The sequence below is a fragment of the Stegostoma tigrinum genome, chromosome 38 (genome assembly GCF_030684315.1).
Source record: "Stegostoma tigrinum isolate sSteTig4 chromosome 38, sSteTig4.hap1, whole genome shotgun sequence".
In the NCBI taxonomy this organism is placed as follows: domain Eukaryota; kingdom Metazoa; phylum Chordata; class Chondrichthyes; order Orectolobiformes; family Stegostomatidae; genus Stegostoma; species Stegostoma tigrinum.
The window spans coordinates 24,834,619-24,857,735 of NC_081391.1; the positions used below are offsets into that span (position 1 = coordinate 24,834,619).

The 23,117-nt window shown below is 52.2% G+C and overlaps 1 protein-coding gene across 1 annotated transcript in view; it reads left to right on the forward strand.

Moving 5' to 3' along the window:
* Positions 1-8,781: 8,781 nt before the first annotated feature.
* LOC125447237 (chromobox protein homolog 7-like) overlaps positions 8,782-23,117 on the forward strand; it is a 119,198-nt gene continuing 104,862 nt past the window's right edge. The window contains exons 1-2 of the mRNA XM_059640557.1: positions 8,782-8,908; positions 17,101-17,144. Of these exons, the coding sequence (XP_059496540.1) occupies positions 8,840-8,908; positions 17,101-17,144 (113 nt within the window). The 5' untranslated portion in view covers positions 8,782-8,839. The remainder of the gene's footprint in view (positions 8,909-17,100; positions 17,145-23,117) is intronic.

Below are 23,117 nucleotides of genomic sequence, written 5' to 3' on the forward strand. Positions count from 1 at the left end.
GACATCCCCTCTGATGGAGATTTGCCTGCAGCGCCTATAGCCTCCTCCTCCTGTAACTTCTCACATTGGCCTCTACCTCTTTTGTAGGGGTAGTCCTAGTGGATCCCGTTATTTGAGCATGTTCCTGCCCGTGGCACTGATTTCTGCCCACCTCAATGATTTTCTTTGTCCCGTGTCTTCTCAACTACATTTATGACAACTGACATCAAATTTTCCAGATTCTTAGCTCTAAGCCAATCTCCCCACATCTCCATCTCCATCTCCCACTACGATGGCCTGAGGACTCTCCGCTTCTCCCCTTGAACGAAGGCCCAAGTCCCATCAACGACCCCCCGTCCAGTGCTGAGATCGTTCTCATGTTGAACAGCTTCTCCCTTAACTTCACTAACATCCTCCCTTTTTCAGTGGATAAATGGATCCTTCTGGATTCTGACTCTTCCCTGCACCCTCCCACCTGCCCAAGGGAAACGTCTCGCAGCTCTATTTCTGTAGTTTTTGGTGATTGTGGATCACTCCACCCCCCCCTCCCCCCAAGACTAAAGAATCCCATTTCTGGTGTTTCCCAGTTCCATCCTTCCCTTCATCTCCAACTCTGCCCTTTCCCAACTTCTCCATCTCCATTTCTGGGGATAGATTGTTGATTAATGTCCACCATCAACACACTGGCACTCAGTTACCTTCATACCCCTGTCCTAAACCTTCTAAAGACGCTTTTCTCCCAGCTAGGGGCGGCACGGTGGCTCAGTGGTTAGCACTGCAGCCTCACAGCACCAGGGACCCGGGTTTGATTCCGGCCTCAGGTAACTCTGTGCAGAATTTGCAGATTCTCCCTGTGTCTGCGTGGGTTTCCTCCGGGTGCTCCAGTTTCCTCCCACAGTCCAAAGATGTGCAGGCTAGGTGGATCAGCCATGCTAAATTGCCCGTAGTGTTCAGGGATGTGTGGGGTATGGAGGATGGGTCTTGGTGGGATGGTTCAAGGGGCAGTGTGGACTTGTTGGGCCAAAGGGCCTGTTCCCACACTGTAGGGAATCTGATCTATCTCTGTCTCTGTCATTCGAGCAGGAGTGGGCCATTCAGCCTGTCAAGCCTGCTCCACCATTCTAGCTCTTGGCTGATCATCTACCTCAATGCTATTTTCCTGTTCAATCCCCATACTCTTTAATGTCAGTAGTCACTAGAAGTTTACCAATTTCTGTCTCCTTTCTGTTTGTCCCTTTAAGAATTTTCTAGGTTTCTAGACGATCAACTCATTCTTCTAAATTCCAAAGAATATAGGCCCAGTTTCCTCTTCTTTCCTCTTGGGCAGTCTTTCCTCTTGGGCAGTCCCACTATCCCAGGAATCAGTCCTGTGAACCTCTGCCACGCTCACTCAATGGAAAGTATAACCTTCCTTAGTTTAGGGAACTAGAACTGCACGTAACACCCTAAGTGTAAGCTCACCAGTGTTCAATAAAACTGAAACAAGGATTTTGTTCTGTATCTGTACTGAAGTTCTCTGGCAATAAGGGCCAACATTTGCTTTCCAAATTGTTTGCCGCACTTACATGCTAGCTTTCAGCAGTTTATAAACAAGGCCACTCAGGTCCCATTGGGCACAAACAGTTTCTAATTTCTCACCATTAAGAGCAGCACCTCCATTCCTCCTATCAAATCGGATAATCTCACACTTATCCCCATTATATTGTATCTGCCATGTACCCATCAACTTGTCTCAATCCCTTGAAGCTTCTTTGAAACCTCCTCATAACTCATTCCCACCATGCTTTATCATCCACAAATTTAAAAATATTACAATTATCTCCCACATCCAAATCATTTATACAAATCATAAACAAAAGGGGCCCCTAAGTACTTATTCTTATGCTATCCCAACATGTCACAATCTGCAAACCTGAAAATTTATAGAATCCGTACTGTGTGGACACAGGCCATTTGGCCCAACAAGTCCTCAGCTCAACAAATGTTCCATTTGTCCCTACTCTGTGCTTGCTGCTTGTTAACCAATCTTCAATCCATGCTGCTGCGTTACTTCTAATCCCATACTCTTTAATTTTGTTTATTAGTCTCCTCTGTAGGACTTAATCAACAGCCTTCTGAAAATCAAAATATCTCATATCTACTGGATCTCACCTATTGACTCTGCTAATAACATCCACAAAAATCTGTATCTCTTTGTCAAATCTATGCTGATTCTTTTCAATCAGGTAATTGATTTAGAACATTGAACATAGAAAAGTACAGCACAGTACAGGCCCTTCGGCCCACGATGTTGTGCTGTGGAATAATCCTAATCCAAAAATAAAATAACCTAACCTACATTCCCCTCAATTCACTGCTGCCCATGTGCATGTCTAGCAGTCGCTTAAATGTCACTAATGACATTTATAAACATTCATGGATATTTAATAGATTACAATGTTTTCCTTTCTACCAACCTCAGATTAACTGGTCTGTTGTTCCGTATTTCCTTTCTTCCTCATTTATTAAACAGTGATGTGGCATTTGCAAACTTCTAATCTTCTTCCATAGCAATAATGATAATTAGATTTACCCAGTCGATATATAAATTAAATCCACCTTTCCCCCCTTATTACATGCACCTCTAATTTCCTATTTTGTACCATTCCCTACATTAACAAACCTGTTTGATGTCCTATAAACCACTCCCACCAATGTTCACAGACCCTTGTTTTTTTAAGTTCCAACCAAATAGTTTTGACATCCTATTCCTCCAATCAGAGATCCTCTCTCACTCATACACTGATCCTGTCAATCATTATTACTGTTTATCAATCTCCTTTTTACCTAAAAAAAAGCCAAAAGAACTGCGGTTGCTGTAAATCAGAAACAGAAACAGAAGTCACTGGAAAAGCTCAGCAGGTTTGGCAGCATTTGTGATGAAAAAATCAGAATTACTGTCTCAGGTCCAGTGACCCTCCCTGCAAACCATCAAATATCTTTTAATACTCAGTTCCCAGTCTTGATCACCCTGCAGCCATGTCTCCGTAATAACAATTAAATCAGACTTCTTTACTCCCATTAACACAACTATTCACTAACGTTGTAAAGAGTGCATGTGCATTGATAGAGTGCTTTTAATTCGGCCTTTTTTAACATGACTCTGTAATCTGATCTTGGTCCGTTTTAGGATTCATCTCTGCTGATTTCCACTTTTATTTTTGACTTCCCACAACCAGCTTTGTTTTTATTCTACCGGAATTCCCTCCTGGGTTCTGATTCCCCTGACAAACTATTTTAAACCCTCCCTAACGCATGAGCAAACTTTCTGTGAGGATATTAGTCCCTGTCCTGCTGAGGTGTAACCCATCGACCTTGTAAGCGCCACATAAACACAGTGACTACAAGAGCAGGCCAGAAGCTGGGAATCCTGCAACAAGTAACTCAACTCCTGACCCATCATAGCCTATCCACCATCTATGAGGTACAAGTCAGGGGTGCGATGGAGCACGGCCCACTTGCCTGGATGAGTGCAACATCAACAACACTCAAAAAGCTTGACACCATGCACCACAAAGCAGCTCCCGCTTGATGGGCACCTCATCCGCAAGCATTCACTCCCTCCCCCACCAACACTCAGTAGCAGCAGTGTGTACCATCGATAAGATGCACTGCAGAAATTCACCAAAGATCCTCAGACAGCACCTTCCAAACCCACGACCACTTCCATCTAGAAGGACAAGGGCAGCAGATACACAGGAACACCACCTCCTGCATGTTCCCCTCCCAATCACTCACCATCCTGATTTGGAAATATATCACAGTTCCTTCACTGTCTCTGGGTCAAAATCCCAGAATTCCCTCCCTAATGGCATTGTGGGTCAACCTACTGCACACGGACTGCAGCGGTTCAAGAACGCAGCTCACCCCCACCTTCTCAAGGGGCAACTAGGGACAGGCAAGAAATGCTGGACCAGGCAGTGATGCCCACATCCCACAAATGACTGGGGATCCTCCTTGTAGCTGTTCCACCTACCATAAGGTGCAGTTCAGAGAAACCTTTCCGAAACCATGAACTAAATTTGGGATATGTTAGAAAGCAGGTGACTGCTTGTGTCTGAGTATTAATGGAACATCGTTGATGCCATGGGGTTTATACTGGGGTGGAGGGGGGGAATAAACATCTAAAGGCCGTTAGTGGTTTAGAATACTCAAGGATTTGCTTTAGACTGGAAAAACTGAGACCGCAAAACTGTGGACAGTTTTGGAGGAAACCTGACTGTGATCAGAGCCAGAGAATCTCAGCAGGTCTAGCAGCATCTGTGGAAAGAAATCAGAATTAATGTTTTGGGTCAAACAACCCATTCTCAGATGGAGCTGGTCACTGCCAGTATGGTTCATCTCCCAGGCTGGAGCCTGGGTGAGACCTAGACTTTGCTGAAAATGTTTAGGTTGCAAAATTTCCAATTAAGAGTGTTTGCTTAGAAACCTCTGATGATTAAAAGGCTGAGAAAGTCTAACCTTTCAGTTTTGTGTGTTCATCTAGGAAGATTTCACAGAACAGAACAAGGGAGAGCAGGCAAGCTAAACTTAAAGATCTGATAAGGAAGAGTAATTTCTCTCAATTTGAAATACTCTAAAGTGATAGTGTTGGGAATAGATGTGACCTTGTTTTGCTGTGCATTTTAAGATCTTTCAAACTGAGTTCTATATTTAAATACTTCAGAATGTTTTATTTTATTGTTGTCCTTTTGCATGATAAAACCTATGTTTTGCTGTGAATGAAAATCTGTAGCCCTGTGTGCGTATGTTTTGGTGGATACATCATCCACATTGATATGACCTAACAAACCATTCTGAGATCTGACTGGTCCAGTAGTCACATCAACTGGGATTATAACAAGCCATCTTGTGACATCTTTGACCTTCGCATCAGAGAATCATAGAATCCCTACAGCGCTGAAGCAGGACGTTCAGCTCATCAAGTTTACGCTGAACCTCTGAAGAACATCCCACCCAGAACCATACCCACTACCCTACCCCTGTAACTCTGCATTTCCCATGGCTAACCCACCCAGCTTGCATAACCCAGGACACAATGGGCAACTTAGCATGGCCAATCCAGCCTAGCCTGCACATCTTTGGACCGTGGAGGAAACTTATGAAAATGAAGAAAAAGGGTCCGGACCCGAAACATCAGCTTTCCTGCTCCTCTGATGCTCCCTGGTCTGATCTGTTCATCCAGCTCTACACCATGTTGTCTTGGAGTCTAGGCTACCTTCTTAAAATATTTTGAGATATTAAAATATCTGGCCTAGTCCATAACATTTTGCCTGGGGTTTCTCCTCTCCTGTGATTAACAGGACTGTCCACTGTGTCTATCCCACCTCCTATGCTTGTGTTTCCTCCCCTGTGTTCCTGTCCAACCAATGATGGGCCTCCGCTTGTCCCCATCTTCGATCCCACCCAGTGCCCCCAAGCAACAGACCACCCACTGCCATTTCCATCGATTCCAGCATGATGTCCTGGCAAACACTCCTCCCTCTCCCTTTCCACCATTCCAAAGGGACTGTTCCCTCTCATCCACTCCTCAATCAGCCTCAGGATCCATTCTCCTCCACAAAGCACGACCCTGTGTGAGCACAGGAGACACCAGCCTTGTCGTTTCCCCCTCCTCCCTTCCAAACACCCCTTCTAGGTGAAGCATTGACTTCCTCCTTTTTAATTGAGAACACCATTTTCACTGCTCCCGATGCATTCTCCTTCACACTGTAGAGATTAAAAGCAGATTGGGTCACTGCTTTGCAGAATGCGTAACTACAATTCTAAACTTCGATCAGTTCTCATTTTAATTCTCTGTTCCACTCCTCAATTCCCAGATCTCAGTCCTTGGCCTCCTACATGGCACTGATAAAGCTGAAGGAACAGTATATCTTGCAATGAGGTATTTTACAGCCTTCTGGATCCCAGCATTCTCTCCAGTTCCTTCCCAGAGCATTGGCTGCAGTGGGAGCGTTCCTTTTTCCGGTGGGTCAGGAGTCCGAGTCCACACTGGGGCCGGGACTCTGAGTCCACAGTGGGGCTGGGAGTCTGAGGCCGTGCTGGGGCTGGGAGTCTGAGTCCGCGTTAGGGCTGGGAGTCTGAGTCCGCACTGGGGCTGGGAGTCTGAGTCCGCACTGGGGCTGGGAGTCTGAGTCCGCGCTGAGGCTGGGAGTCTGAGGCCGCGCTGAGGCTGGGAGTCTGAGGCCGCGCTGAGGCTGGGAGTCTGAGTTCGCACTGGGGCTGGGAGTCTGAGTCCGCACTGGGGCTGGGAGTCTGAGTCCGTGCTGGGGCTGGGAATCTGAGTCCACGTTAGGGCTGGGGTCTGAGTCCACATTGGGGCTGGGAGTCTGAGTCCGTGCTGGGGCAGGGAGTCTGAGTCCATGCTGGGGCTGGGAACCTGCTCTCGCTTTCATCCTGGACATCACTGATTCCTCTAGAGGATAGGAGATAAAAAGAAAAAAAATGAAAAGAAGGAGGAGAAATAAAAAAGAGACATGGATGGAGCGGTTGAACTCTATCTCAGGAGTCCTACATCTTGGAGATGTCTTTTTGAGAGCATTGGTGCAGAAACGTTGCCATTATTAGCCCAACAGGTCAATGCGAGAACATGAAATTATTCTGGGGATATCACGTCCGGCATTTCTAGGGGTACCTCAGGAAAATGGCGCTGAGCCAAATCCCTGCATTCGATGTGAAGTTGTTCCATTCTCATCCCATTTCTCAGCACTTGACCCATAGCTTTGTATGCACGTCTCAATTCTTCTTAAATGTGTTGGGGCTTTCTGCCTCGGGGTTTTATATTTTTATTTTGTCTGACTTGGCAGCACTGTTCCTGCTTTATCCCCAGTCCTTTTCAGGTAGTGAATTCCAGATACTCTCTGGGGGCAAATAAATTCCTCAAATCCCATCTAAACTTCCTGTATCTTACCTAAAGACCTTGTCCCCCCATTCTTGGTCCATCTGCTAAGGGGAGAGGTTCTTCCATTCTCTCCCATCAGTGTCTCTTAGAACTTTGTACACCTCAATCAAAACCCCCGTCCTCTCTGAGAATAAACACCCACAGCCAACAGTAACATTCTTCAAAATGTTGGTGAGTAGCGGGCAGATTCAACTGTTGCTTTGAGAAGGAGAATTCTCTGAAGATTTCCAGGCCTAGCAGGGTGGGTGAGGGGAGCTAAACTGTTGTGATCGCAGCAAGCTGATGTAGACATGATGGACTAACAGGATTAGACAGGGGAAACGCAGGAAGGATGTTCCCAATGACTGGGAAGTCCAGAACCAGGCGTTACAGTCTGATGATATGGGCAAGCCATTTAGGACTGAAATGAGGGTGGCACCGTGGCTCAGTGGTTAGCACTGTTGCCTCCTAGCGCTGGGGATCCGGGTTCGACCCCGCCCTCCGGTGTCTGTGTGGAGTTTGCACATTCTCCCCGTGTCTGTGTGGGGTTTCCTCCCACAGTCCAAAGATGTGCAGGTTAGGGTGGATTGGCCATTGGAAATTGCCCATAGCTTCTAGGGATGTGCTGGCTAGGTAGGTTAGCCATGGGTTACAGGGATAGATTAGGGTGTGCGGGTCTGGGTGGGATACCCTTCAGTGGGTCAGTGTGGACTTGATGAGCTGAAGGGCCTGCTTCTACTCTGGAGGGGAATGTCTTCACCCAGAGAGTGGGGAGCCCTGCGGGATTCTCCACCACACAAAATGGGTGGGGCCAAAACATTGGATGTCTTCAACACTGAGCTCTTGGAGCTACAGGGATCAGAGGCTGTGGAGAGAAAGCAGGAAAAAGTGGGGCTGAGTTGAACAAAATACAACAAAGAACTGCAAATACTGGGTGGTCTGAAACACCTGCAAACAGAAAGCGCTGGAGGAGCTCGGCAGTTCTGGCAGCATCTGTGAGGGTGGAAAGGCAGAATTAACACTTCCAGTCCTGCCACCATGTGGACGTATGGGGGTGGAGAGGGCCAGAAATCACACCACGCCAAGGGGCAGCACGGTGTCTCAGTGGTTAGCACTGCAGCCTCACAGTGCCAGGGACCCGGGTTCGATTCCAGCCTCGGGTAACTGTCTGTGCGGAGTTTGCACATTTTCCCTGTGTCTGCGTTTCCTCTGTGTGCTTCGGTTTCCTCCCACAGTCCAAAGATGTGCAGGCTAGGGGGATTGGACATGCTAAATTGCCCTTAGTGTTCAGGGGTGTGTGCATTATGGGGGATGGGTTTGAGTGGGATGCTGCAAGGGGTGGTGTGGACTTGTTGGGCTGAAGGGACTGTTTTCACACTGTAGGGAATCTAACCTAGACACATCAGGTTATAGTCCAACAGGTTTATTTGAAATGACAAAGCTTTTGATTTGAAATGAGCCCTGTCTTACTATAACCTGGTGTGGTGTGATTTCTGGCTTTGATCTCAGAGTGGAGTGTGCTGGTCAGTTCTGCTCATCTTTAACGGGGAACCCTGAGGGACCTGTTACTGTTTGCTGGGGGTAAATGGCCTGCTGCCGGGATCTGTTCTGCTGCAACCTCAGTCTCATCTTAAAGGGCACCAAAACTCTGCAGAAATGAAATGAACCGGTGCAAGGCTGAGCGCCCCCCCCCCCAGGCATTATTATCCGCTCAGACAGAAAGTTCTCTGCGAACGACTGAAAGTGGGTGCAAACTGGGGCGCGTTCCCGTGCAGTGGGGGTGCTCGTGCACGGCGTGTTTTAGTCGGGGTGGGGGGGAGGTGGTGAAGGAGGAGGAGGAGGAGGCGTGCATGCGCGTGCACGGCTGTACTCAGAGAGGGAGAGAGTCGGGGACGCGCTGGTGAAAATGTTGCGCAGGAAGAAAGCCGAGGGGTTGTCTGTATGGAGCTATCTGCTATAGGAGAGCAAGTGTTTGCAGTGGAGAATATCAGCAAGAAACGCGTCAGAAAGGTAATCGTCCAGCAAATGCAAACCACCTCTAGCCTTAACAACTTCCAAAAGCACTGAAGGCAATTAATAATCCCCCCTCCCTCCCCTGCAATAAAATAAATAACTGCATTGAAACTGGCCATAAGCAGTCAGATGGTACAGAATCTCCGGAAGAGATGTAGAACGGGATGGTGTCTGGTGCTGTTTAGAACTCAATAGTTAAACGATTAATGCAGAGGGGATTAAATAAATAATGCGAGCCAAAAAATCATTGCCAACAGCAGAGAGGAGGCATAGGGATACGAGGCTGTTTGCACTGGAATAGTTACAAAGTGTTAACATTATTTACTAATGATAGACTGACAGGATGAGCCTTTGATCGAGGTGCAGCGAGTTTAAAATCACTCAGTCACTGAAGCAGCTTTTTGGAAGTTGCAAATCTGCATCACTTACATGTAAAAAGGCAGGCTCCTGCAGGGATTTCCGTTGTTCAATCTGCTGTTCGAAGCATAATCAATTAATTGTTTCTTGTAAGAAGTAACTCGCAATTTTACAAGGAGATATCAGTAAAAAGAAACTTAGGCTTGTGACCCAAAATCTAATCAGCAAACGGGAAATTTTTGTATATATTTAATAACTGCAACCCATTATTTGATTGGGGTACAAACAGAAACTGAATGTACAAACAGGGACAGGATGAGATCACTGTTACACGTTGTTAGTAATCTGTGGTAATATTTATTGCAAGTATCTTCAGACTTGTTTGTACCAGTCTTCATCACATGAAGGGGTCTTCAGCCCTGGTTTCTTCTCTAGTTCTGAAGAATTCTTAACAGACTCAAAACATTCTCTCTCTGCAGATGCGGTCAGACCTGCTGTGTTTCTCTAGTACCTTGTGTTTTGGTTTATTTCAGTTTGTGCCTGAAGCTGCTTCCTGACTGCTGTGAATGACACTTCCCTGCCTTTAATGACCCCCTATCTGTTGTGAAGGAAGCTGTCAAGGATGCACAGCGAGCCAGCCCAAACAGCCAGAGGCTAGAAAGTGCAGCCCAGTGATTCCTGTTCTGGAATACCGATGGGAACTCTTGCTGGCAGACACACAACAGATTAGGTTCTTGCTTGCAGTCCATCCCATCCCCTCTCCTTCCAAACATCCCGTTGCTGAATTGAGAACATGTGCAGGGAGTTAGTGCAGATTTGGGACCATGCTCCCTACAGATTTTTACTCCTTCTGCGAAATGTAGGGAACAGTGTTGGGAAAACTGTAACTGACCTACTCTAGTCTTGGAGAGATTTGGTTGGCAGCGGTATCCCTGTATGGCCTCAATGACCAGGGAGCGAGCCGTGGAAAACAACTCCACCCTCCACGCCAATGTTCTGACCAGCCCACCCCCTGACAGTCCCAGTTTGTCCTGAAATTCCCGGCTTCCCCAACTCAATGCTGGGAGCTCCGGAGGGCAGTGTGAGGTGGTACAGGTGGCGGGAAGCCACACACTGCCTCAGTATGTGGAGTTTGGGGCTGAGAACGACGTTTCCTGGGTGGGTTTTGGGTAGCTTACGGTCTGGGGGAATCTTTATTTTCCCCTGACACGGCCCCAAGGGTTCAATGTTGGTGATATCACCTGAACACTGTTCCCAGGGTGACTGAGAAACAACTGGCTACATCACGGAGGGGACGTGATCCAAAGGCACATCTGTACAACCTGAGAGAGCTTTACTGTGTATCTAACCCTGTGCTGTCCCTGTCCCTGGGAGTGTTTGATGGGGACAGTGTAGAGGGAGCTTTACTCTGAATCTAACCCCATGCTGTCCCTGTCCCTGGGAGTGTTTGATAGGGGACAGTGTAGAGAGAGCTTTACATATGTATCTAACCCCGTGCTGTCCCTGTCCCTGGGAGTGTTTGATGGGGACAGTGTAGAGGGAGCTTTACTCTGTATCTAACCCTGTGCTGTCCCTGTCCCTGGGAGTGTTTGTTGGGGTCAGTGTAGAGGGAGCTTTACATATGTATCTAACCCCGTGCTGTCCCTGTCCTGGGAGTGTTTAATGGGGACAGTGTAGAGGGAGCTTCACTTTGCATCTAACCCCGTGCTGTCCCTGTCCCTGGGAGCGTTTGATGGGGACAGTGTAGAGGGAGCTTTACACTGTATCTAACCCTGTGCTGTCCCTGTCCCTGGGAGTGTTTGTTGGGGACAGTGTAGAGGGAGCTTTACCCTGTATCTAACCCCGTGCTGTCCCTGTCCCTGGGAGTGTTTGATGGGGACAGTGTAGAGGGAGCTTTACTCTGTATCTAACCCCGTGCTGTCCCTGTCCCTGGGAGTGTTTGATGGGGACAGTGTAGAGGGAGCTGTACTCTGTATCTAACCCCGTGCTGTCCCTGTCCCTGGGAGAGTTGGATGGGGACAGTGTAGAGGGAGCTTTACTCTCTATCTAACCCTGTGCTGGCCCTGTCCCTGGGAGTGTTTGATGGGGACAGTGTAGAGGGAGCTGTACTCTGTATCTAACCCCGTGCTGTCCCTGTCCCTGGGAGTGTTTGATGGAGACAGTGTAGAGAGAGCTTTACTCTGTATCTAACCCCGTGCTGTCCCTGTCCTGGGAGTGTTTGATGGGGACAGTGTAGAGGGAACTTTACTCTGTATCTAACCCTGTGCTGTCCCTGTCCTGGGAGTGTTGGATGGGGACAGTGTAGAGGGAGCTTTACTCTGAATCTAACCCTGTGCTGTCCCTGTCCCTGGGAGTGTTTGATGGGGACAGTGTAGAGGGAGCTGTACTCTGAATCTAACCCCGTGCTGTCCCTGTCCCTGGGAGTGTTTAATGGGGACAGTGTAGAGGGAGCTTTACTCTGAATCTAACCCCGTGCTGTCCCTGTCCCTGGGAGTGTTTGATGTGGACAGTGTGGAGGGAGCTTTGCTCTGTATCTAACCCCATGCTGTCCCTGTCCCTGGAAGTGTTTGATGGGGACAGTGTAGAGGGAGCTTTACTCTGAATCTAACTCTGTGCTATTCCTGTGGGCAGCACGGTCCGTGGAAGGGGCAGGAGGGCAGTGTGGGGCTTGGGGGTGTTGTGACTGTGAGGATGGGGCTGGTCAGTGGGGAGGGGGTGATTCCCAGCGGCAGTGTGCAGTTTGGGCTGGGGTAAGGTTGGAGGTTGCGCCTGTGTTGCAGGCTGGACCATGCCTCGAGGAACGGGTGTGAATGAGATACTTTAATCAGACGTATGTTCCACTTTGGATTTTTAAAGGGGATGGCTTTAATGATCCAGCTCCTTCTGAATGCACAGACAGAATGACAGAAATGTACAGAGCATGGTGAGAGGGGTTATTATTCCAGATTAGACCTCTCCCTGAGCCCTTTACCATTGTAAGGGAGGATAAACTTGCTGCCGTACCCTGCGTGGGAAAGCACTTGGATGAAGCAGTTCGGGTCCGATTTGACAGTAGAGTGATGAACCGTGAGAGCTCTGCTGGTGAACAGCCCATTTCCTTTGGTAATCGTTACCTGTCCCCACCAACCCCGCTCCAACGTCGCAGGTGAACCCAACACGAGAACCAGGGAGCGCCGCACTGTCGGGGGGTCAGTGCTGAGGGAGGGTCAGCGCTGAGGGGGCGCCGCACTGTCGGAGGGTCAGTGCTGAGGGAGGGTCAGCGCTGACGGAGTGCCGCACTGTCGGAGGGTCAGTGCTGAGGGAGCGCCGCACTGTCGGAGGGTCAGTGCTGAGGGAGCGCCGCACTGTCGGAGGGTCAGTGCTGAGGGGGCGCCGCACTGTCGGAGGGTCAGTGCTGAGGGAGTGGGCACTGTCGGGGGGTCAGCGCTGAGGGAGCGCCGCACTGTCGGAGGGTCAGTGCTGAGGGAGCGCCGCACTGTCGGAGGGTCAGTGCTGAGGGAGCGCCGCACTGTCGGGGGGTCAGTGCTGAGGGAGCGCCGCACTGTCGGAGGGTCAGTGCTGAGGGAGCGCCGCACTGTCGGAGGGTCAGTGCTGAGGGAGGGTCAGCGCTGAGGGAGCGCCGCACTGTCGGAGGGTCAGTGCTGAGGGAGTGGACACTGTCGGAGGGTCAGTGCTGAGGGAGGGTCAGCACTGTTGGAGGGTCAGTGCTGAGGGAGGGTCAGCGCTGAGGGAGTGCCGCACTGTCAGGGGGTCAGCGCTGAGGGAGTGGGCACTGTTGGAGGGTCAGTGCTGAGGGAGGGTCAGCACTGAGGGAGCGCCACACTGTCGGGGGGTCAGCGCTGAGGGAGCGCCGCACTGTTGGAGGGTCAGCGCTGAGGGAGTGGGCACTGTTGGAGGGTCAGTGCTGAGGGAGCACCCACTGTCGGTGGGTCTGTTCCTGTTGTGGCTCCCTCTACATTGGGGAAACCAAGTGGAGGCTTGGGGACCGCTTTGCAGAACACCTCTGCTCAGTTCGCAACAAACAACTGCACCTCCCAGTCGTGAACCATTTCAACTCCCCCTCCCATTCCTTGGACGACATGTCCATCCTGGGCCTCCTGCAGTGCCACAATGATGCCACCCGAAGGTTGCAGGAACAGCAACTCATATTCCGCCTGGGAACCCTGCAGCCCAACGGTATCAATGTGGACTTCACCAGCTTCAAAATCTCCCCTCCCCCTAATGCATCCCAAAACCAGCCCAGCTGGTCCCCGCCTCCCTAACCTGTCCTTCCTCTCACCTCTCCCCTCCTCCCACCTCAATCCCCACCTCCTTCTCCCACCTACTAACCTCATCCCGCCCCCTTGACCTGTCCGTCCTCCACGGACTGACCTATCCCCTCCCTACCTCCCCACCTACACTCACCTCTACTGGCTCCATCCCTGCTTCCTTGACCTGTCTATCTCCTCTCCACCTATCTTCTCCTCTATCCATCTCCTATCCGCCTCCCCCTCTCTCTATTTATTTCAGAACCCTGTTCCCCTCCCCCATTTCTGATGAAGGGTCCAGACCCAAGACGTCAGCCTTCCTGCTCCTTTGATGCTGCTTGGCCTGCTGTGTTCGTCCAGCTCCGCATCGCATTATCTCCTGTTTGCTAATATCCTTTCAGAATGTAAAATTGTTGCCTTTACCTGGCCTGGTCGACATGAGACTCCATACCCACAGCAGCGTGGTTCCACCTTAACTATCATTTTAAATGGCCTCAAGGGGCACTGTTTAAGGGCAACCAGGGATGAGCACAGAATCCTGTACTGACCTGTGGTGCCCGCATTCCCTGGCAGAATTAAAACAAACTTCATTTCCAAACTCCCTGTCTAAAGGGAACAGTCTAAACCAATGATACGACAAGAAACACAGCCAGCATTGGGTTGACTGGACTCGTGGGTCAGACTGACAAGGTTAAAGGGCAAAGTTCAACGAAGATGGCTTGGAGATTGCTTGGAAGTCCGCTCCAGAACCTCATTTAACCTTGAAATTTTAAACAAAAATTAAAACTAAAAATAAACTAAAATGTATGTGTGTCTGAGTATGTGTGAGACTGAGTGTGTTTGTGTGAGAGAGGGACCTCTACGTGTGTGGGAGAGAGCGCCGCGTGTGAATGTGTGTGTGTGTGTGTGAGAGAGAGCATCGTGTGTGTGAGTGAGAGAGAGGGCAGTGTGTATGAGAGTTTGCAATGTGTGTGTGAGACAGAGTTTGTGCTGTTGTGAGAGAGCACAGTGTGTGTGTGAAAGAGAGAGTGCCAGGTGTGTGTGTGAGAGAGGGTTCGTGGTGTGTATGAGAAAGGGTTCACAGTGCGTGTGTGTGAGAGAGCGCGGTGTGAGAGAGGGAGTGCGCGGAGTGAGAGAGAGCATGGTGTGTGTGAGAGAGTGGGGTATGAGAGAGAGACCATGGTGTGTGAGAGAGTGAGAGCGGGGTGTGTGTGTGAGACAGCACAGTGTGTGTGAGGCAGCGCTGTGAGAGAGCGAGAGCGGAGTGTGTGTGTGAGACAGCGCGGTGTGAGAGAGACAGTGCGGTGTGTGAGAGAGAGGGAGCGCGCAGTGTGAGAGAGAGACAGTGTGGAGTGTGTGTGAGCGCGCGTGGTGTGAGAGAGCGCGTGAGGTGTGAGAGAGAGAGGGCGCGCAGTGAGAGACCGAGCGTGGTGTGTATGAGAGACAGCGTGGTGTGTGTGAGCGAGCGCAGGGTGAGAGCGTGCGCGGTGAGAGAGCAGTGAGGTGTGAGAGAGAGGGCGCGCAAGGAGAGAGAGCGAGCGTGGTGTGAGAGCGAACGTGGTTTGTGAGAGCGGGGTGTGAGAGAGAGCGGTGTGTGTGTGTGAGTGAGCGCGGGGTGAGAGCGAACGTGGTGTGTGAGAGAGCGGGGTGTGAGAGAGAGCGCGGTGTGTGAGCGAGCGCGGTGTGTGAGTGAGCGCAGGGTGAGAGCGAGCGGGGTGTGAGAGCGAGCGGGGTGTGAGAGCGAGCGGGGTGTGAGAGAGAGCGCGGTGTGTGAGCGAGCGCAGGGTGAGAGCGAGCGGTGTGTGAGAGCGCGAGTGGTGTATGAGAGCGCGAGCGGTGTGTGTGAGAGCACGTGGTGTGTGTGTGAGTGCGCACGGTGTGTGAGCGCGAGCGCGGCGTGTGTGTGTGCGCGGTGTGTGAGAGCACGCGCGGTGTGTGTGAGAGTGCACGGTGTGTGTGGGAGCGCGCGCGGTGTGTGTGTGAGCACGCGCGGTGTGTGTGAGCACGCGCAGTGTGTGTGAGAGCGCGCGGTGTGTGAGAGCGCGCGGTGTGTGTGAGAGCGCGCGCGGTGTGAGAGCGCGCGCGGTGTGTGTGAGAGCGCGCGCGGTGTGTGTGAGAGCGCGCGCGGTGTGTGTGAGCGCGCGCGGTGTGTGTGAGAGCACGTGGTGTGTGTGTGAGTGCGCACGGTGTGTGAGCGCGAGCGCGGCGTGTGTGAGTGTGCGCGGTGTGTGAGAGCGCGCGCGGTGTGTGTGAGAGTGCACGGTGTGTGTGGGAGCGCGCGCGGTGTGTGTGTGAGCACGCGCGGTGTGTGTGAGAGCGCGCGGTGTGTGAGAGCGCGCGCGGTGTGTGAGAGCGCGCGCGGTGTGTGTGAGAGCGCGCGCGGTGTGTGTGAAAGCGCGCGCGGTGTGTGTGAGAGCGCGCGCGGTGTGTGTGAGAGCGCGCGCGGTGTGTGTGAGAGCGCGCGGTGTGTGTGAGAGCGCGCGCGGTGTGTGTGAGCGCGCGCGCGGTGTGTGTGAGAGCGCGCGCGGTGTGTGTGAGAGCGCGCGCGGTGTGAGAGCGCGCGCGGTGTGTGTGACAGCGCGCGGTGTGTGTGAGAGCGCGCGCGGTGTGTGTGTGAGAGCGCGCGGTGTTTGTGACAGCGCGCGCGGTGTGTGTGTGAGAGCGCGCGCGGTGTGTGAGAGCGCGCGCGGTGTGTGAGAGCGCGCGCGGTGTGTGTGAAAGCGCGCGTGGTGTGTGTGAGAGCGCGCGCGGTGTGAGAGCGCGCGCGGTGTGTGTGACAGCGCGCGGTGTGTGAGAGAGCGCGCGGTGTGTGTGAGAGCGCGCGGTGTGTGTGAGAGCGCGCGCGGTGTGTGTGAAAGCGCGCGCGGTGTGTGTGAGAGCACGTGGTGTGTGTGTGAGTGCGCACGGTGTGTGAGCGCGAGCGCGGCGTGTGTGAGTGTGCGCGGTGTGTGAGAGCGCGCGCGGTGTGTGTGAGAGTGCACGGTGTGTGTGGGAGCGCGCGCGGTGTGTGTGTGAGCACGCGCGGTGTGTGAGCACGCGCGGTGTGTGTGAGAGCGCGCGGTGTGTGAGAGCGCGCGCGGTGTGTGAGAGCGCGCGCGGTGTGTGTGAGAGCGCGCGCGGTGTGTGTGAAAGCGCGCGCGGTGTGTGTGAGAGCGCGCGGTGTGTGTGAGAGCGCGCGCGGTGTGTGTGTGAGAGCGCGCGGTGTTTGTGACAGCACGCGCGGTGTGTGTGTGAGAGCGCGCGCGGTGTGTGTGAGAGCGCGCGCGGTGTGAGAGCGCGCGCGGTGTGTGTGACAGCGCGCGGTGTGTGTGAGAGCGCGCGTGGTGTGTGTGAGCGCGCGCGCGGTGTGTGAGAGCGCGCGCGGTGTGTGTGAGAGCGCGCGCGGTGTGTGTGAGAGCGCGCGCGGTGTGTGTGAGAGCGCGCGCGGTGTGTGTGAGAGCGCGCGCGGTGTGAGAGCGCGCGCGGTGTGAGAGCGCGCGCGGTGTGTGTGACAGCGCGCGGTGTGTGAGAGAGCGCGCGCGCGCGGTGTGTGCGCGGTCTGTGCTGTCCCTCCTGCTGTGACACTGTTTTCTGGTTGCTTTGAAGGGGAGAGTGGAATATTTTGTGAAGTGGAAAGGATGGCCACCAAAGTAAGTAACTGATCTCTTGTTCCTTTCTGTTGTTGCAGCTGTTGTCCTGACCCAATATTCTCCCAGCACCTTTTCCCAGCTCCTCTCCTCATCCATTATCCCTCCTCCTGCTTGGTCCTGTGGTGGTGTTGTTTGCATGGGCTAGTGGTGCTGATCTGCTTCGGACGGGGTCCCAAGTTCTTGCTGCTCAGAGAAGCAAGAGTCAGCTTCAGGATTGATGCCCGTTCCTTATGACGAAAGATGGATTCTGTGGCTGTTGCACTCCCATGAGGACTGCTGCTTCATGACAATTTCTATTGATGTAGCACCTCAGCCTGGTGATCTACCAGTGTGGCACAGTAACCTACCGGTGTAGTGATCTAACAACACAGTGATCCAACAGTGCAATGATCTACTGGCGGGGTGATCTAAAAGTCCGGTGATCTATTGATGCGGCAATCTACTGGTGTGGTGATCTACCAGTGTGAGGATCCACTAGCAACAGCTCCTTCCAGACCCCATGTCCTTTACCATCCAGAGGGACAGGGGCAGCAGATACATGGGAACACCAGCCCCTGCAAGTTCCCCTCCGAGCCAGTTACCATCCTGACTTGGAAATATATCGCCGTTCCTTCACTGTCGCTGGGTCAAAATCCCGGAATTCCCTCCCTAAGGACGTTGTGGGACAATCTACAGCAGGTGGACTGCAGCGGTTTGAGAAGTCAGCTACCCTCCCCCCCCGACAACCTTCTCAAGGGGCAACGAGGGACAGGCACGACACCAATATCTTAACTGTGATGGAATTTCAGAGATGGATGTCACTGGGAGCTGTGAAGAGGTTCTGAGAGTTAAAGGAAGAACTTGTATTTTGGTAGCTCCTGTCACATCCACAGGATGTCGCAATGCCAGTGAAGAATTTGTGAAGAATTGTCACGGTTGTAAACTTGGGGAACATGACGGTTAAGCACAATTTCAAAGAGTTCCCACTTCTGTCTCCTTGCAGAATAAGAGGGAGATTGTGTTTCCTTGTGTCTCTCTCACTGTATGTGGGATAGTGTGAGTGCGTACTAACGTCTGTATAAATACACATGTCTACATGGACATTTCACTGTATATTATGTGGCCGAGGGTCAGTGCTGAGGGCGCGCCGCACTGTCTCAGGGTCAGTGCTGAGGGAGCAGGCACTGAGAGAGGGTCAGTGGTGAGGGAGCGGGCACTGTCGGAGGGTCAGTGCTGAGGGAGTGGGCACTGTCGGAGGGTCAGTGCTGAGGGAGTGGGCACTGTCGGAGGTTCAGTGCTGAGGGAGTGGGCACTGTCGGAGGTTCAGTGCTGAGGGAGCGGGCACTGTCGGAGGTTCAGTGTTGAGGGAGCGGGCACTGTCGGAGGGTCAGTGCTGAGGGAGTGGGCACTGTCGGAGGATCAGTGCTGAGACTAAAATGGTGTAGCTTAAGGCACAGTTTCAATCCTCAGCTCCACTGTAGCCGGGGACCAGCCCTGATTCCCCTCATGAATATCTGAGGATATAGGTTTAAGGTGAGAGGGGAAACATTTAAAAGGGACCTAATGGTGAACTTTTTCACCCAGAGGATGGTGCGTGTTTGGAGTGAGCTGCCAGAGGAAGTGGTGGGGTCTGGTACAGTTACAGCATTTAAAATGCATCTGGATGGACACGTGAATGGGAAGGGTTTAGAGGGACCAAATGCTGGCCAATGTGACTAGATTTAATTAGAGTATCTGATCGGCATGGACGAGTTGGTCTGAAGGATCTCTTTCTGTGCTGTACAAATCTGTGACTGTTTTTTGACTGTGTGTATGTTTCTCTGTGTGTATCAATTTGTTTTGTGCATTTGTGCATCTGCCTGTCTATGTGTGTTTATGCCGGTGTTTCTGTGTATACGTGTGTGTGTGTAAATGCGCGTGCGCGCGTGTGTATACACGGGTATGTGTGTGTATATACGCATGTGTGTGTATGTGTGTATATATATGCATGTGTGTGCGTATATACGTGTGTGTGTGTATATATACGCGTATATTTGTGTATGTACACAAATGTGTGTGTATATATGCATGTGTGTGTGTATACACGTGCGCATGTGTGTGTATACACGTGTGTATTTATACGTGTGTGTGTATATATACGTGTGTATGTATGCGTGTGTGTATATGCGCGCGTGTGTATATGCGCGCGTGTGTATATGCGCGCGTGTGTATATGCGCGTGTGCGCGTATATGCGCGTGTGTGCGTATATGTATGTGTGTGTATACGTATGTGAGTATGTACATGTATGTGTGTGTATATGTGTGCATACGTGTCTGTGTGTGTGCGTGAGAGAGAGAGTGTGTATACGTGTCAGTGGGTGTGCGTGTGTGTACGTGTCGGTGTGTGTGTGTACGTGTCGGTGTGTGTAAGTGTCGGGGGTGTGTGTGTGTACGTGTTGGGGTGTGTGTGTGTGTGTGTATGTGTCGGGGTGTGCATGTACATGTCGGTATGCGTGCATGTACGTGTCGGTATGCGTGCGTGTACGTGTCGGGGTGTGTGTGTTGTACGTGTCGGGATGTGTGCGTGTGCGTGTCGGTATGCGTGCGTGTACATGTCGGGGTGTGTGTGTGTGTGTATACGTGTCGGGGTGTGTGTGTGTGCGTGTTGGGGTGTGTGTACGTGTGTACGTGTTGGGTTGTGTGTGTACGTGTCGGTGTGTGTGTACGTGTCGGAGTGTGTACGTGTCGGTACGCATGCATGTACATGTCGGTATGCGTGCGTGTACATGTCGGTGCGTGTGTGTATACGTGTTGGTGTGTGTGCGTGTGTGTGTGTACCTGTTGGGGGTGTGTGTGTGTGTACCTGTTGGGGGTGTGTGTGTGTGTACGTGTTGGGGTGTGTGTGCGTGTATGTGTCGGTGTGTGTGTGCATGTATATGTCGGTGTGTGTGCATGTACATGTTGGTGTGTGTGTGTATACGTGTCGGTGTGTGTATGTGTTGGGTGTGTGTGTGTACGTGTCGGTGTGTGTGTACATGTGTGTGTCGGTGTGTATGCGTGTGTCTACGTGTCGGTGTGTGTGTGTACGTGTCTGTGTGTGTGTGTATGTGTGCGGTGTGTGTCTATGTGTCGGGGTGCGTGTGTGTGTTGGTGTGTGTGTCTGTGTGTGTGTGCGTGTGTCTACGTTTTGGGGTGCGTGTGTCTGCGTGTTGGGGTGCGTGTGTCAACGTGTCGGTGTGTGTGTACGTGTCGGGGTGTGTGTGTGTGTGTGTGTGTGTGTGTACGTACGTACGTGTCGGGGTGTGTACGTACGTACGTGTCGGGGTGTGTGTGTACGTACGTGTCGGGGTGTGTGTGTGTGTACGTACGTGTCGGGGTGTGTGTGTGTACATACGTGTCGGGGTGTGTGTGTGTATTTATACGTGTCGGGGTGTGTGTGTTTATACGTGTCGGGGTGTGTGTGTACATACGTGTCGGGGTGTGTGTGTACATACGTGTCGGGGTGTGTGTGTGTGTTTATACGTGTCGGGGTGTGTGTGTTTATACGTGTCGGGGTGTGTGTGTGTACGTGTCGGGGTGTGTGTGTGTTGAGACGTGTCGGGTGTGTGTGTGTGTTTATATCTGTCGGGGTGTGTGTGTGTTTATACATGTCGGGCTGTGTGTGTGTTTATACATGTCGGGCTGTGTGTGTGTTTATACATGTCGGGGGGTGTGTGTGTTTATATCTGTCGGGGTGTGTGTGTGTGTTTATACCTGTCCAGGTGTGTGTGTGTGTACGTGTTGGGGGTGTGTGTGTGTGTGTTTATACGTGTTGGGTGTGTGTGTTTATACGTGTCGGGGTGTGTGTTTATACGTGTCGGGGTGTGTATGTGTTTAGACATGTTGGGGTGTGTGTGTGTGTGTGTACGTGTTGGGGGTGTGTGTGTGTACATGTTGGGGGTGTGTGTGTGTACGTGTTGGGGGTGTGGGTGTGTGTGTACGTGTTGGGGGTGTGGGTGTGTGTGTACGTGTTGGGGGTGTGGGTGTGTGTGTACGTGTTGGGGGTGTTTGTGTGCGTACGTGTCAGGGGTGTGTGTGTGCGTACGTGTCGGGGGTGTGTGTGCGCGTACGTGTCGGCGGTGTGTGTGTGCGTACGTGTCGGATGTGTGTGTGTGTGCGTACGTGTCGGATGTGTGTGTGTGTGCGTACGTGTCGGATGTGTGTGTGTGTGCGTACGTGTCGGATGTGTGTGCGTGCGTACGTGTCGTGTGTGCGTACGTGTCGGGGGTGTGTGTGTACGTGTCGGGGGTGTGTGTGTGCGTACGTGTCAGGATGTGTGTGTGTATGCGTACGTGTCGGATGAGTGTGTGTGCGTACGTGTCGTGTGTGTGCGTGCGTACGTGTCGTGTGTGTGCGTGCGTACGTGTCGTGTGTGTGCGTGCGTACGTGTCGGGGTGTGTGTGTACGTGTCGGGGGTGTGTGTGTACGTGTCGGGGGTGTGTGTGTGTACGTGTCGGGGGTGTGTGTGTGTACGTGTCGGGGGTGTGTGTGTGTTTATACGTGTCAGGGTGTGTGTGTTTATACGTGTCGGGGTGTGTGTGTGTGTACGTGTTGGGGGTGTGGGTGTGTGTTTATACGTGTCAGGTGTGTGTGTGTGTTTATACATGTCAGGGTGTGTGTGTGTGTATATCTGTCGGGGTGTGTGTGTGTTTATACATGTCGGGCTGTGTGTGTGTTTATACATGGGGGGTGTGTGTGTTTATATCTGTCGGGGTGTGTGTGTGTTTATACATGTCCAGGTGTGTGTGTGTGTACGTGTTGGGGGTGTGTGTGTGTGTGTGTGTTTATACGTGTTGGCGGTTGTGTGTGTGTGTTTATACGTGTCGGGGTGTGTATGTGTTTAGACATGTTGGGGTGTGTGTGTGTACGTGTTGGGGGTGTGGGTGTGTGTGTGTGTACGTGTCGGGGGTGTGTGTGTGTGTACGTGTCGGGGGTGTGTGTGTGCGAACGTGTCGGGGGTGTGTGTGTGCGAACGTGTCGGGGGTGTGTGTGTGCGTACGTGTCGGGGGTGTGTGTGTGTTTATACGTGTTGGCGGTTGTGTGTGTGTTTATACGTGTCGGGGTGTGTGTTTATACGTGTCGGGGTGTGTGTTTATACGTGTCGGGGTGTGTGTTTATACGTGTCGGGGTGTGTGTTTATACGTGTCGGGGTGTGTATGTGTTTAGACGTGTTGGGGTGTGTGTGTATGTGTTGGGGGTGTGTGTGTGTTCGTGTTGGGGGTGTGTGTGTACGTGTTGGTGTGGGTGTGTGTGTGTGTTGGGGGTGTGTGTGTGTACGTGTTGGGGGTGTGTGTGTGTACGTGTTGGGGGTGTGTGTGTGCGTACGTGTCGGGGGGTGTGTGTGTGTACGTGTCGGGGGTGTGTGTGCGTACGTGTCGGGTGTGTGTGTGCGTACGTGTCGGGGGTGTGCGTGCGTACGTGTCGGTGTGTGTGTGTACTCGGGGGTGTGTGTGTGTGTACGTGTCGGGGGTGTGTGTGCGTACGTGTCGGTGTGTGTGTGTACTTGGGGGTGTGTGTGTGTGTACGTGTCGGGGGTGTGTGTGTGTGTACGTGTCGGGGGTGTGTGTGTGTGTACGTGTCGGGGGTGTGTGTGTGTGTACGTGTCGGGGGTGTGTGTGTGTGTGTACGTGTCGGGGGTGTGTGTGTGTGTGTACGTGTCGGGGGTGTGTGTGTGTGTACGTGTCGGGGGTGTGTGTGTGTGTACGTGTCGGGGGTGTGTGTGTGTGTACGTGTCGGGGGTGTGTGTGTGTGTACGTGTCGGGGGTGTGTGTGTGTGTACGTGTCGGGGGTGTGTGTGTGTGTACGTGTCGGGGGTGTGTGTGTGTGTACGTGTCGGGGGGGTGTGTGTGTGTACGTGTCGGGTGTGTGTGTGTGTACGTGTCGGGGGTGTGTGTGTGTACGTGTCGGGGGTGTGTGTGTGTGTACGTGTCGGGGGTGTGTGTGTGTACGTGTCGGGGGTGTGTGTGTGTACGTGTC